At 39.7% G+C, this 15,510-nt stretch overlaps 1 protein-coding gene across 2 annotated transcripts in view; it reads right to left on the bottom strand.

The window, feature by feature from the left end:
* The window catches only part of HEN2 (RNA helicase, ATP-dependent, SK12/DOB1 protein), a 41,372-nt gene extending 26,920 nt beyond the window's left edge, over nt 1-14,452 (bottom strand). The window contains exons 1-2 of one of the 2 annotated variants that reach the window (XM_088947563.1): nt 14,300-14,441; nt 13,042-14,070 (exon numbers count right to left, since the gene is read on the bottom strand). In XM_088947563.1, the coding sequence (XP_088803689.1) occupies nt 13,042-14,031 (990 nt within the window). In that variant the 5' untranslated portion in view covers nt 14,032-14,070; nt 14,300-14,441. Of the gene's footprint in view, nt 1-13,041 lie in introns of both variants that reach the window. The other variant, XM_088947562.1, reaches the window with a different exon arrangement.
* Between the last annotated feature and the right edge of the window lie 1,058 nt (nt 14,453-15,510).

Below are 15,510 nucleotides of genomic sequence, written 5' to 3'. Positions count from 1 at the left end.
AAATATATCCATAATATTCTCCCTCTCTTCTTGTGGGCCTCAAAGAAGCTTGGCCTAAAGAGGTTATCCAAATTAGAGAGAGGAGACCGGCAGCCAAACAAATATACAATTCCAAATATCAGATGCATATTTACAGGAGATTAGCAAGTGACAAGGCACATGAAGTGAGAGGCAGCACCAAGATCTCCTCATTTGAATCAAATAACAGGTATTGATTTTGTCATGGAAGACCTCCCGAATGAAAGCTCTAGTCTTAAGGGGTACAGGACCTAGCCAAAGAGAGTTGACAATACTGCCCAAGGAAGACATAGTGCAGGATAAAGCACTGAGGAAAGACACATGTAAAGAGGCCCAAGGAATTGAGAGTCTAAATTCTACAGTTAGATCAAGATAAAATCAATTGCCATGGAGACTTCAGAAAATTCATAGTTCCTCGACCCTCTCTTGAACCCTAAATCCCAAGAACAGCCATGATTGGAGATGGAGCAATACAAGAAGATTGTTTCATCTTTGTAAGTGGAAATGGAAAAAAGTAAAGGGAACTTCTCCACAATGTTCAAAATTTTGTACATATCAGCCAATACATATCATTCCAATAAAGGTCCAATACATGGAACGCAAAGAAGCAATTATTCCATTTCTTTTCATCTGTATCGAGCAATACAGGCCCATATCAGATTTTTGGTTATCTATTTGCCAATATAGACCCAATACTCTAATGTATCGACCAATACATTACGAATTAATAACTCCCCGTTCTTTTATTGCTAATCTTTCTAATTAATTACTCTCCTTATTAATACTCTAATTACTTCCTTTCTCTCATTAATCTTTCTTTTACTGCTAATCCTTCTAATTAATTACTCTCCCTCTTTCTCATTAATTACTTTAATTAATCCATCTCGGCATCTCCCTCATTAATCATTCTTTTATTGATAATCCTTCCGATTAAATACTTCCTCTCTCTCTCTAAACTTTAAGGCAAGTTTTGAATTTGAATTTAAAACTTGGCACACCATTCTAACACCTAAAGCACATAATTTTGGGTGTAAAACCTGAACTAGGCTATAAGAAGGTTTGAACCTTGGTCACTAGCTTGTAATGAGCATGAGTCCACCACTATGCCCAAATCTATTTTATTTGTTTAAAATTTATGCACTTTGATCCTTAAATAAACTTTTTTCTTTTTAGTGGAAGTTTGTAGGGGTGATCATGGGTCGGATCAGGCCTAACTCTTTTATATATAAAATATTACATATATAATATTTTATATTAAATGGCATTTAATATGCATATAAATTTTTGATACATTATATAATATATATTATGTGTCATATTATAATATTTATATATAAAGTATATAACATAAAATAAAAAATATACAATTATACATATGTAGATATTATATATAAAATAAATATATTTAAATATATGGGTTGGGCCGAGCCTGAATACAAAACACAGGCCCAAACCTGGAATTTTCGAGTTGGGGTCAGCTGAGATTATCACCCCTAGATGTCTGTCAATAAATGCTAAGACTGATTATTAAAATTTATATATTAACAAATATTAAGACAAATTATATCGATTTTCTGAAAATCAGGGTACAGTACACATGTAGACATTAGAGTTTTACATCATTTTTCAACAGTTACCGATTGTGTCCCAACCATTAAAATAAGGTTAATTATGTTTGAATTACTTATTTTGAAAGAATGGTAGGATCCATCTAATGGACGCCATAAAGGTTGCGGAATGGGTGGGCGAATTTCAAAAATTTCCTACCTTCTCTCAACTGGGAATCATATTCCCTAAATTTAGAATACAATATTCAAGGATCCTACTTGAACCATAATCAAACCAGATCTGTACCAAAAGATAAATGGGAGGAATATACCTGATCCGGAGAAGCAGTATCTCCCAAAGTTGGTGTTCACGCCCAAAGAATGCTCCAAGATCCGTTCCTGTTGAAGATGACACAGCTGTGAATGGAACAGAACCAGCAGGGTGCGTCCTACACACTGGATCCTTCACAAGAATCCTCTGGAAGTACTAAACACTGAATCTTTTTCAGTCTTTCTTGCAAGACTGATGTCAAGAACAGATTTCTTGACTTTCTTTTCTGCAAAGATCTAATCTTGCAATGGCAGATGGCGGCGGCAGGAGGAGATCTCCAAAACGAAAAAGGCTGAACTACTTTTTCTGTTTTTCTGGAGAGTATGAATGAGAGCCTCTCTCAATTCGCAGGAGATATCCTATACCTCTTCAAGGTGGTTCGAAATCTCTTCCTTTCTTCTTGATTAAGAAACCTCCTTTTTAGGAGTTATCCCAATCCAAATCAGTATTTGGATAGGGGATAATCTTAATCCTTTCTGCAGATAGAGTTAGCTTACTCCTGATCTTATCAAAAGGTTACCAGATTCAAATCTAATTTGAATTTGGTCTCTAAGAGTGGATAAGGCTAAAAGGCCCAATCCTTTTACTAACTTTAATCTCAAATTCGCCCCATGGATGGGTGATCATATCAGCCCACATCGAAATGGGCTTTTGGCCCATTAAGTGTTCAGTGTCTAATTACTTTCCAATCTGCTGCCCAGTTGGGCTTCTTTGTATGGCGTGGGACCCAAGCATTGATCTACACACCAGCCACATGGGTTCGGCCCAGCCTCTAAAACAAGGCCCAGCCGAATTCACTGAAAAACTCAATGAACCCCTTGAGTCCATTATATGGACCCTATGGGCCCAACACTTACATTAAGTGGTTCCTAGGCCAAGCCATCTTATAAAAACCCAAGGACTATGGGCAGGTGCAAGATTAACCCATCAGGTATTATCCTCACTGGTCTTACACTTAACCTCTCAGCCCTTAATGATCAAGCACTGCCCGACAAGAGAGGACATCTCCCTCGGCTGCAAGGAACAGTGCCGCACTCTCCTCTCACATGGATCCCGGGAATTAAAACCATTTGCAAACAATTTGAAACCGTACATATATATATAAATATATTAATTTTGCAAAAACAAAATTCCAACGATTGAAATCAACTGCCGGCAATTTGGTTTCCATCAGAGAGAGTGCATTCCCGATCATTACCCTTTGTCCGACAAAGTGGCTGATTCTGTCACTATGATCACCGACTCAGATGAATTCTCAAACTGCCCCAACATACCCAGGTTTTGATCCCCGCTAAGGATCTCACTGATTGGCATATCAAAGGCAGCATGATCCAACACCTAGTGAAATGTCATAATCGAGTCTAGGGGTCAGTGTAACTTTCCAGTTTTGCCCATCTATCTCCAAGGTCCAGGGCAATACTGGAAATCTGGTCCGGTTCAAGGATTCAAGTAATCCCATACTGCATGTGCCTCGGGTCTTACCCTGGTGGCTGAGACAGGCCATCCCAACACTTGGTGGCACACCAGTATCAGCCTTGGCAGGATAAATCTCCCCAGACTTATCCAACGGCTGTGAACATTTAAAACTAACATGAGTCTCTATAAATGTCCAGTTTTAGGGTTTTACACAGAATTAAACCAAACAACATGAATCAAACATGCACTTTATTTATTTCCACTAAATAACAAAAGTATATCAAATCAGATTGAAGCTAAGGGCATACAAAAACTGTCTAACATATTTATGGTCATATGTGAGGATGGGCCTTGGTGCAACAGTTGCATTACTCCATTGCAACCTACGTGACCAAGGTTCAAATCCTGGAAACAATCTCTCTGTATGTGCAGGTGTAAGGTTGCATACATCTGTCCTCCCTAGACCCCATATTGGCGGGAGCCTCATGCGCTGGACTTCCCTTTTATTTATTTATGGTCATATGCTTGTGCTTATTGTTACTAATATACTTTTTAGGACTTATTTGAGTTTCCTAGTGCATCTTGGTTTTCCATCCGTATCTATACATATCCAAAGCATATCCCGATAAATCTCTTAAAACTGCCTTTCCAATACTTTTAACCTTGCTTCTCCATCAAAGGAGTATTCCCCCACCAGAGAACTTCCTAAAACCTCACCACATCCCCCTTACAAGCATCATATCTCAAAAATTAAGAGAATGAAGGAAGAATAGATAAGATAGCTTTCCAAGGGGGAAGATAATGTTGCCCTTGCATTCAAGACAGCATTCCAACAACTTGAGGACAATCCTTGGATACTCTTGATAACCTCATGCCAGAACTTGTCTAAGTCCAATGGTAAAATCTCCAAAGCCACTTTATTGGTAAATAAATGTTCCTCTCCATGATTGATGATTCTTCCTAACTCTAACCATCTTTCTTCCTTGTGCCTTCTCACAACTTCACAATTTACGATGTGGTCTCAGTCTCTCCAAGCTCCCACAAGAACTCAATCCTTTTGGAAACCAAAGTTGGAGCCCTAAAGACCACGAGGTAGTAGATGGGGAAATTTGAAGGGTTGCCTTAATCAAAATAATCCCACCCCCTAAAAAAGTGCAATTTCTCTTCCAAGAGGCCAATTTCTTGGTAAATTTGTCTATAATTGGGTTCCAGGAAAAAACGAACAAGTATAGGATTGCCACCTAAAGAAAAACTTAAGTACTTTATACGCCAATAAGACAAAAATACACCCAAACACCCAAGGCTAAAAGTACCAATATGATACACCCCATGTCAGGTGTATCATATTGTATCTTCTTGTCACCAAAATATTAAATAATAGCAATTTTGTTTTTTTAAACATTTTTACATGATTTGACTCATGTACTAACAAACTATCAGACAAAACAATAAATAAAAGTGAAAGTTTTAATGGATTGAAACTTTCAATATGCAGATTTTGCATATCAAGAGTATTGATACTTTGAACCTTCCTAATAACCTCACATACCCCTCCACAACCTCCCCTTCAAAGTTAACACCAGTAATGCTCAACTTTGATGGCAGCAGTTTAGGCAATCCGGGTCCTTCTGGTGTTGGGAGAGTGTGTAGAAATACAGAGAAGCTAATCATTGCTTTATACTCTGGCCCTATAGGAACAGGGGACTCGGTCAATGCAGAAATTCAAGCAGTGTTACAAGGAACTGAATTTGCCAAGGAACTCATAAAGCCCCTTTATAGGACCAGGTTGCTAAATTGTGAACAGCTGTTAATCAAAGGTCATTCCAAGTTGGTGATCCAGTGGTTAAAAGAACCAGAAACAGCAACCTGGTCCTATAAAGGGGCTTTACGAAGATTCAAATGGCTAACTACAAACATGTCAGACGAATTCCAATGGGAAAGAAGATCAGCAAATGGGTTAGCAGATTCATTAGCTAAACAAGGGGTGCATAGGAATCAGATGTTTTGGGCTAAACTGTAATTTTTTGCTTTAATCTGAGGCTGTATCTCATGCCACAACTTGGAAACTTTCTCCGTGTATCTTTTATGCTTTTAATCTATTAATAAATTCACTCAATATTCATCAAAAAAAATAATGATGTCATGTGCAAATTAAAGATGTGATACAGCCACAATATTCCTACCCGCTCTCCATCCTCTTATAAGGCCGAAAGAATCAGCAAGGGATGAGTCTACTAAGGTCATTGACTGCAGACTACAAGAGTAAACAAAAAAACAGGAAAATTGGGTCTCCTTGTCTAAGCCCTGTTTTAGCTCGAAAGAAATCTTACACCCACTCATTAGCAATAATCAAGCAGTGGCAAGATTAAATGAATCCCTTCATCCATTTCTTCCATTTGAATCCAAACCTGTAGCCTTGCAATGATCATGTCTAAGAAATTCCAATCAACATGATAATAGGCTTTCTCCAAATCAAATTTAAAGGCCACCCCCTTCTTGCCTGTTCCCCCAAAATCCTCAACACACTAACTGGTACTAAGAATCAGATCAGTAATCTACCTCCCTTGAATAAAAGCTCCTTGTTCCTGGAAAATGATGGATGGTAGCACCTACTAAAGCCTAAGTGAAAGGACTTCTGCAATGATATTTTGAAGGTTAGTGACCAAATTAATCAACCTAAATTGACTAGAATGTAAAGCCTCAGAAAATTTAGGGATGAGGGCCCGAAAGTAGCATTAATTCCCTCATTGGCAATACCTTCCATAGAACCTCAAGCAAGTACTGTCTCACATGTTTGGTAGAAACCCATAGTGAAACCATCTAGGCCAAGAGCCTTATAAGGAACCATGCTCATGACTGCTTGTTCAATTTCTTCCATAGAGAGGTCTCCCAATCTACTGAGCCATAGGGGCATCTAACCTAGGCCACTAGATTTAAAATCTGATTCCTTTTACCTCCTATAATCCCAAGTACCTCTCAATTCCAAACCTTTAGTTTGCCTTCCAGCCTTTAAAGCTTCTGAAAAAACTTAAAAACCTTTCCATGTGTGTAAGCCACATGTTCTCAAATGGAAAGGGGGTAAGGCCCCTCTAGAGATCTCAGATGGTAATATGATGGGATAGTGATCTGAAGTGGGGCTAGGTAAAGCAGTACATACTAACCTAGGCCAAAGATTTCCCTAATCCAGAGAGAAGAGGAACCTATCAAGTTTAGAGCACAAGGGGGATTCTGAAAATTGGTCCAGAAAATGGAAGATCATTTTAACAAATGTAAAATCATCAGTCCAGACGAATACAGTAGAAGATTCCATATAGCCCCAGCTTTTACAACCCCAACTCCTGAATGCCCAAGATTCCTCAACATGAAACCATCAGAATTCTTGGGAGGGAAACAAATAAAGTTGAGGTACAAAGGTTCTGAAAAACAAAGAAGTTACCATATAAATGCAGCTTCACCATACATCATTTTTTTAATAATTTTGAGCTAATGGATAACATTGTATAAATACAGAATACAGATTGAAGGTGACCAGACCCTTACTTCCCATATCAGCAACTGATAAACTCTAATCTCCTCCTTAGTACAGACTCAATATACCATCCTAATAGCAAGAAAAATTATCTAAGCCTCTTTAATATTTATCAGAGACAAGGAAGGAAACTTAAGAGCATTCTTCTCAGGACCAGTGGGGAAGGGAGACTTTTTTTTTATGAATGATAATAAATTTATTAATTCAGAAGCAGATTTAGAGTGAGTTCATACAACATCCCAGGGAGAGGCATGAGCTGCAGCCCCTCCTTGAATCTTACATGTAAACTAGGAAAGAAAAGCAAGAATCACAACTGAGCCCAAAACAATTATTCCCTATTTACCCCTTGCTTAGCTAACACATCTGACAAAGTATTTGCTGATTCCCACCCACTATACAGTGACCAACATATTCCTTGTCAACCAACTAAATTTCTTCATTTCATTCTTGTAACGCTGCATAGCCTCTCCAGGATTTTTCAACCAACCCACCACCACTTTGGGATCCCCCTCGATTGTTAGGTGTTGTACCCCCAGCTGGTTTGCAAATAGCACCCCTTGTACAGCAGCTAAAAGTTCTACCCTGATGGAGTCCCCAATTCCCAAGGGACCTGAGTAGAGCAACAAAATCTCTCCCTTCTCATTTTTCAAAGCACCCCCATTCCGGATAATCCTGGATTACCCATGCTACTTCCATCAAAGTTCAACTTCAGTGAGCCTTCGGATGGAGGAGACCAGATTGTAATTGATTTGTCCTTTAGGGATGAACACCTCGCTATTGCTGACCAATTTCTCCAAAGGTCATTAAAGGAGAACTAATGAAAGATTCTCAAAGTCTTCAGCCAAGGTATTGCCCTATTTAACACAGTCTTTCAATTCCTGGCTGCTCCTTTCCTTTTCTTGAAAAATTCTAATAACCCTTTCTTCCCAAAGAGTCCAAATCAAGGCAGCACGAGCACATCTCAACATAATTCTCCCTATTTTTGTAGGCCAATAAAAGGTAGAATGGTTGAAGAGCATGTGAACTTCTGCTGGTAGAGTCCAACTACTCCCAAACAATGAAAGTAGCCAAGCCCAAAGGTCTGCAGAAAAGGGACAAAATATTAATAGGTGGTAACAATCATCACCATGAGCTCTACAGATGATACACCAATTAGGAGAAATACAAAGGAAATATCTTCTCTTTTTTAGGTTATCTAGAGTGTTTACATTCCAATGGAATACTTCCCAACAAAATGCCATAATTTTTTGGGGAACTGACCTGCACCAAATTTCTTTTGACGGAAAGGGTTAGTGAGTAGAAAGTTGAGAGATGGACTTAAAGAAAGAAGCACAAGTGAAGGTTCCATTGGGTCTAGGTGTCCATACCCTTTATCTGGATTGGAGGGATCCAAACAAACCTGATTAAGAAAACCAAACAAGACAGAAAGAGATTCAATTTCATCATCCCTAAGTCCTCTACGAAACCCAAAATCCCAAGTAGGATCTAAGGGTGTTCCCAAAGGTGAGACAAATTTTGAGACCACCTCCTTTTTTGTACAAAGAAACAGAAAATAGCGAAGGGAACAGATCCTTTAAAGGTGTGTCTCCTACCGAAATATCCTCCCAAAAATGAACAATGTTGCCAGAACAAACTTCATACCTGATAAAATTGAGGAATTGAAGAAGGGTGTTGTGAATGGCCTTCCAAGGTGCTGCTAGGTTAGCTTGCCTTGATACACCAGCATCCCATCCATTCTCTGACCTCCCATGAATGCTTCCCACCACCTCATGCCACAATCTCTCTCTTTCCAATGGCCATCTCCACAACCATTTCCCTAACAGAGCTTGATTTTTTCTAGTTACCCTCCCAAGTCCCAAACCCCCTCTTCTTTACTTCTTCACACAATTTCCCAATTAACAAAGTGATCCTTTTTTTCTTGTCTCGGCTCCCATAAGAAATCTCTCATCAACTTCTCCAGTTTCCTAGCTTCCCTAACTGGTATCCTAAATACAGACAAAAAATAGGTAGGTAAGTTAGCCAAGGTAGCTCTTATTAGGGTAATTCTCCCTCCTATAGAGACATAATTCCTCTTCCTTGAGGCTAATCTCTTCTCAAACTTTTCTATCACTAGGGTCCAAAATCTACTCTCCCTAGGATTTGCCCCTAAAGGAAGCCCTAAATATGACATAGGCCAAGCAGAGGTGAAACACTCAAGACACTCCGCAATAGCATCGACCTCCCCTACCTCCAAATTTATACCTGCTATGCAGCTCTTTTCCAAATTTATTCTCAAATTAGAAATACTTTCAAATCCTTTAATTAGCTCCTTTAGATTTGCTACCTTTTCTCTAAAACCCCCTTCACAAAAGATCATTAGGTCATCTGCAAACTAAAGGTGGGTGACGGGGACTTGGTGTCTCCCTATTCTCCAACCCCTAATGGCATATTCGCTGTCAGCCTTAGTAATGATCCTACTAATCACATCAGCTACTAAGGTAAAAAGGAAGGGTGAGAGTGGATCCCCTTGCCTAACACCCCTACAAGCTGGAAAAAAGTCCCTCACCATACCATTTACCAGAATAGAGTAGTGACAAGTACTAATACACCCAAAAATCCAACTACACCACTTGTCCCCAAATCCACAATTTTGCATAACCTCTAATAGAAACTCCCAGTCTACCAAATCATAGGCCTTTTCAAGATCCAATTTACAAATAAAACCTCTCTTCCTAGACCTTTTCATTTCCTCCGCACACTCATTCGCAATTAAGATCTGATCTGTTATTTGCCGCCCTTGAATGAAAGCCCCCTGGGTTTCACTAATGATACTAGGGATGACTGTTTTGATCCTCAACGAGAGCACTTTAGCCAGAATTTTATAGATGTTTGACACCAGACTAATAGGCCTATAATCTTTTGGGTGGTTGGCATCATTCTTCTTATGTATCAAGGCCAAAAAGGTGGCATTAATTCTAGAGCTTATAATGTGATTGTCTGCAAATTCCTTAAAGACTTCAACTAAATCTTCTTTCAACACCTCCCAACAGTCTTGATAAAAACCCATTGTAAGGCCATCTGGACCTGGAGCCTTGGATTTATCCGTTAGAAAGACAGATTTCTTAATCTCTTCTTCCTCAAAATCCCTTTCCGGCCACCTTGCCACTCCGTCATCAATTCTTGGCCATTCCACCCCTTCCACGACTGCTCTCTCACTCAAAGGTCTTTTATAAATCGATTTGAAGTGGTCTACAAATTTTCTGGCTATGTCATCCTGGTTGGTAATCACCTCCTCTCCAATCTCTAGCTTGGTCACAAGATTCTTTCTTTCGTCTCCCATTTGCCAAATCATGGAAAAATATAGTGTTCCCATCACCTTCCTTAATCCACTTGTGTCTAGATTTTTGTCTCCAACCGATTTCTTCCCTCAGTAACACCTCTTCCAAATCCTTTTTCAATTGTCTCCTTAACACTTTGTCCTCTTCAGTCAACCCATTTTGAGATTCCTTTACATCCAGCTTTTCTATTTGAGAGATTAGGCACAATTTTTGCTCATCAATTCTACCAAAATGATCTCTATTACACTCTTTTATTTTGGCTCTCAACCTTTTTAATTTCTTATGAAACTTGACCCCCTTCCATCTTACCCCCCTCTCCTCCTCACCCCACCATTCCTTCACTTTTTTCACAAAATCTGGATGGGTAAGCCACATATTTTCGAATCTAAAAGGTTTGGGTCCTGTAAGAAAAAACGCAATACCTATCTAGATAGGACAATGATCGGAGGTGACCCTGGGTAACGCTCTAGCAACCAAGTTTTCCAAACTATTCTCCCAGTCAAGGTTAAATAAGAACCTGTCCAACTTCGAACACAAAGGGGTTTCCTGAAGGTTGGAGCAAGTGTAATTGGCTTGCAACAGAGGTATTTCCTTCAATTCACATTCTTCAATAAAACAATTAAATTTCCTCATGCTTATTGTAATTACCTGCTGGGGATTACTGGTTTCATCAGAGAATCTAATGACATTAAAATCCCCGCCCAGGCACCAAGGGCCATCCCATAGCCCCTTGATTGCATACCATTCCTCCCACATCTCATTCCTCTCTCTATAGGAATTAGAGCCATAAACATTGATTAAGACCCATACACACCCATCCTCTATATTCTTACACTTAATGGAAACTGAGAATTTGCCTATCAATTCTTCCACTACTTCCACCACATCCTCCCTCCACAATGCTACAATCCCCCCCAAGGCTCCCCAAGGAGACGAGCTCCAACATAAATCTCTAGACCTCCAAAAACTCCCCACCCATCTCCCATTTAATTCCACCATTTTGGATTCTTGTAACAGCACAATATCGGGTTTTTCCCTTCGGAGTAGGTCTTTGATCACCCTTCTCTTTCTTGCATTCCCTAACCCTCTTACATTCCAGCTAATAATTTTCATCGAGACAAAATAGCAAAAACCCATGAAAAGGCCATAATCTCCTCATTTTAGGCCCTTCCTCCTATCCCCTCTACCACTAAATTCTAAATCTCCCTCAATGTCTGAGATTAGCCTTTCCACTTTAGATCTTTTTTTCTTCTTTGTTCCTCCCCCCCCCCCTTCCTAATACAACAATCAATGTCTGAGGAAGAATTTTACCCTGCTCACACTTATTTTGGCTACAGCATCTCTCTAAGAATCCTTCCTTTTTTTTAGTTCCTCCATCATTGTACAGATCAACTCCCAAATTATGGCCGCATCACCCTCTCTCCTCCTTCCACTATCACCCTCTCTCTTGCATCAGAACCTCCTGGATGGGAAGCTGGAATATCTGTTACAGGCATAGCAGACAAGTCAGTACCTAAAAAAGAATTGACACCCATACCTGGTAAGACAGGGGGTGGGACTAGAATCACTGGAATTGAGTTGCTGACAGGCGACAAATGGTTTTAAGGCCTTTCCCCTTTTTGGACAAAGTTGTGAAGTACACATAGTGAAAGAATCACTTCCTGACAACCTACCCACTTGGAAATCCTTTCTCTGTGTTTCCGACACTGGAATACCCACATCCATGCTCACGGCCGATTCTTGTCCCTCTCCACCAACATCCTGTAATTCATTAGACTCAAAGTCAGCTCCCTCGACGAGGGGAAGAGGAGATTTCACAGCTTTAGGACCATTTTCTTCGCCATTTCTAGTCTTCCCGCCACCTGCCTCTTCAATCTCTTCCTCTAAAAACAACAGCTCTTTAAAGGCAGAATTGTACGCAGCCATACAAGGTGTACAGATTGCAAGAGAGCTAGGATTGGAAAGTTTGGTGATAGAAGGGGACTCCAAGGTGGTGGTGGGTTGGCTAAAAAACCCAGATTCAGTGACCTAGGCTTACAGAAATGAATTGAAGAAATTCAAATGGTTAACTCAACAGATGGAGGTAACTATACAGTGGGTGGGGAGGGAGGGAGGCAAATGCTTTTGCTGATTCTCTAGCTAAACGAGGAGTAACTAGGGAACAGTTGTACTGGGCTCGATTGTAAATTTATGATGCTTCTATACCAATGAGTGAGGCTGCACCTCGCGCCTCATTTTGGGATGCTTGTAATGAACATTTTATCATTTGCTTCTAATGAAATCAATTGAATTTTATCTATCAAAATAAATATTTATCAAAGCCTCAAATGTCCTTTCTAAGATGATTTGAGATCGTCCAAACAGCTGTGTTTGAAGAAATAGTAATTTCTCATCTAAATATCACAAACTTTTGGTTCTATATATTCATGGAATGTTCTAACAGTTGTATTGCCAATATTGAAGACCAAGTCAGCCATGAATTAGAATACGAACTTTTTCAATTAATTACATGATAGAAATAACTTGGCAAGAAACCATGACTGTAGCTTTTCTATTGGTAAATCAAGACTGAAGCATGTCTCCTGGTCCCTATAAAAAGCACATATCCATATTTTCCCCTTGAATGGAAAATGAAAGAGAGAAAAAAAAAAAAAAAAAAAAAAAAGCAACATTAAATTATGAATAGTGTCATCAGCTGAAAAAAGATACTTTTAGAAGCTCACAGGCTATAAGATAGCAGTGAACATGATGTAGACCTAGCAATGATTTAACAAATAAACAACCCCTCACCCACAGCAGTTAAGTTTGATAAAATAAAACTAAAAACAAAAAGCATGTGACACCATGAAAAGTAATACAAAAGATAAGTAAAAATACGTATACCTTCACAATTTTGTATATGTCAGAGCCACCTGAAGCAGTACCTCCCTTTGCAATCCTCCCACTTGCTTTGGCATTCCCACTCCTATTTCCTTCACCCTGCTTCTTCTGCTTCGTGAATGTATCCTGCAGCTTCATAAAATTGTCCTCCTTGAACTGTTCATTCTCATCCACAACAAGATACAAACCTGATCCACCCATCGGGAACACATAATGCTGCAATGGAGTAGGTCGGAAATCTGTGTACACCACGTGACATGGCTGTTTGTGCAAATTACAAATCCATTCAGCAAACTCAGTAGCATTTGACATTGTTGCTGAAAGAAATACCATCTTAATAGCAGGAGGCAAGAATATGATACTCTCTTCCCAAACAACTCCTCTTTCCCGGTCTTTCATATAATGAATTTCGTCAAAGATAACCCATGCAACTTCCTTCAAAACCTCAGAACCCCTGTAAAGCATTCCCCTGAGAATCTCTGTTGTCATGACCAAACAACTTGCATTTGGCGAGAGAGTGACATCACCCGTCATCAGACCAACATCCGAGAACTCTTGACTTAGCTCTCTATACTTCTGATTGCTTAGAGCTTTCAGCGGTGATGTATAAATTACCCGCTGCTTATCTCTAAAAGCCATTGCAATGGCATACTCGGCGACTGCCGTTTTACCAGCTGAAGTGTGTGCAGAAACCAAGACGGACTCATTCCTCTCCAAGCAAGCCACAGATACCTGCTGAAATGAGTCAAGGTTGAACGGATAGGTCTTTGCCATCTTACCATTGTAGACTGGACTCGCAAGGGTTCCGTGGATAGCTTCGTCTTTGGTGGAAGTATATCCAGTCGGTACTGCAACCTCATGGACACATGTACGACCCGAATTCCTTCGCTTAGCTGCAGGTTCAGGTTTAGGTATTTCTTCAGGGGAATGCTTGGATGTTGATTCTGGTTCATCCGGGGCTTTCCGCTTGCCAAGTGTAGGAGATTCTTCCATTTTAGGATCCAACTTCTATCTCGACCTCTTCCCGTGTTTCTAAGCCATCAAAGAAACGTTTCTCCGTTAATAGTTTAAAACGTATCCCTTAAATTCAGACATCATAATCCTAGGGTTTTTGTGAGACTTCAACTGAGAACTCTGATAGTGAGGGAAAAAATGATATATACACTAAGCTTAGAACTGGTTTTAGTTCAACTAGTGTTAGATATAAAGAAGGATAGAGTAAAGGCGACTTTAGGGTTCTTAGGGTTTCTTTCTTATTTACCTTCTAATGGATATGAAACAATAAAAGGCAGCGAACTCTGCTACTCAGTGTCACCGGTGATAGTTTGAGGTTTGAAACCCTAACATTCTCCAAAACTAGGTAATGAAAGAAATGTTTCGGGTTACGTTACAAAGTCGCATAAATGATCAGCTCATCAGCTCCGCTGCTGGCTGGTGGCGCCAAAAGGTTTTTCCTTCCATCAATATGAATAATAATAGAAATGACAAATATGTCCGAAACATTTCGGAATGGGGCCCTTGGGAAATACATCTTTAGGAAGTAGTTGAACCGGGTTAATGGCAAACCCGGATTAACCATATTGGGTTAATCCAGGCGGGGAACATACTCCCCAAGTTTGAAACAAGTCCCCATTCCCAACTCAGATGCCATCAGTGTAAGCAAGGTAAAAGTGTAGGGAGGTCTATTTAAATGGCTTTAGTGAGGGAGAAAGTGGGGTTGCAAACTTGGGAGAATTAGGGTTTGAGAGTGTCAAGTAGGGGTGATCATGGGTTGGGCCTGGCGTTGCACTTATGATAAGGTCTATAGTTTAGGCTCGGGCCTAAAACATAAGCCCTAGCCCAGGTTTATAGGGTTGAGGTCGGGTCAGGCCTGATTTCGGCCAAATGTCACTCATATATAAAACATTACATATTTATATATTAAATGACATAATATGCATATAAACTTATTTTATAAATTATATAATATAAAATATTACATATAATATAAATTATACATGCCATGTTATAATATTTATATATAAAATAATGTAAAATAACATATATACATAGGTACACATTATACACAATTTGTAAGTTTAAATTATGCAGGCTGGGCCAGGCTTGAAGTATTAAGCCCAAGCCTAGCCCTAAAATTTGTAAGCCTGATGTGGGCTCGGGCCTGGGCTAGGCCTAAACACAAAACCCAGGCCCAAACCCATAATTTTTGGGTCGGGCCGACCTAGGCTGAAATGATCACCCCTAGTGTCAGGACTTCCACAAGGACTCTTGAAGATGAAGGTGAGGAGAATTTGTCTCCTATATGTTTACATACGTGAATGCATAAGGGAGGGAAACTTTTTAAGGCGGGAAAGTTTGTTAAAATTCTATTAGATCTAAAACAAGCAAGGTGCTTGGGGTGTTACCATGTGTCCATATGGAAATCTCAGGATTTGGATTCCTACCCTTCTTGGGGTCGATACATGAACACTA

Source organism: Nelumbo lutea, chromosome 5 (assembly GCF_056320005.1).
Source record: "Nelumbo lutea isolate HS-2025 chromosome 5, American lotus-T2T, whole genome shotgun sequence".
NCBI lineage: Eukaryota > Viridiplantae > Streptophyta > Magnoliopsida > Proteales > Nelumbonaceae > Nelumbo > Nelumbo lutea.
The sequence above is the reverse complement of the archived record's forward strand: the minus strand, read 5'-3'. Positions and strand labels throughout refer to the sequence as shown.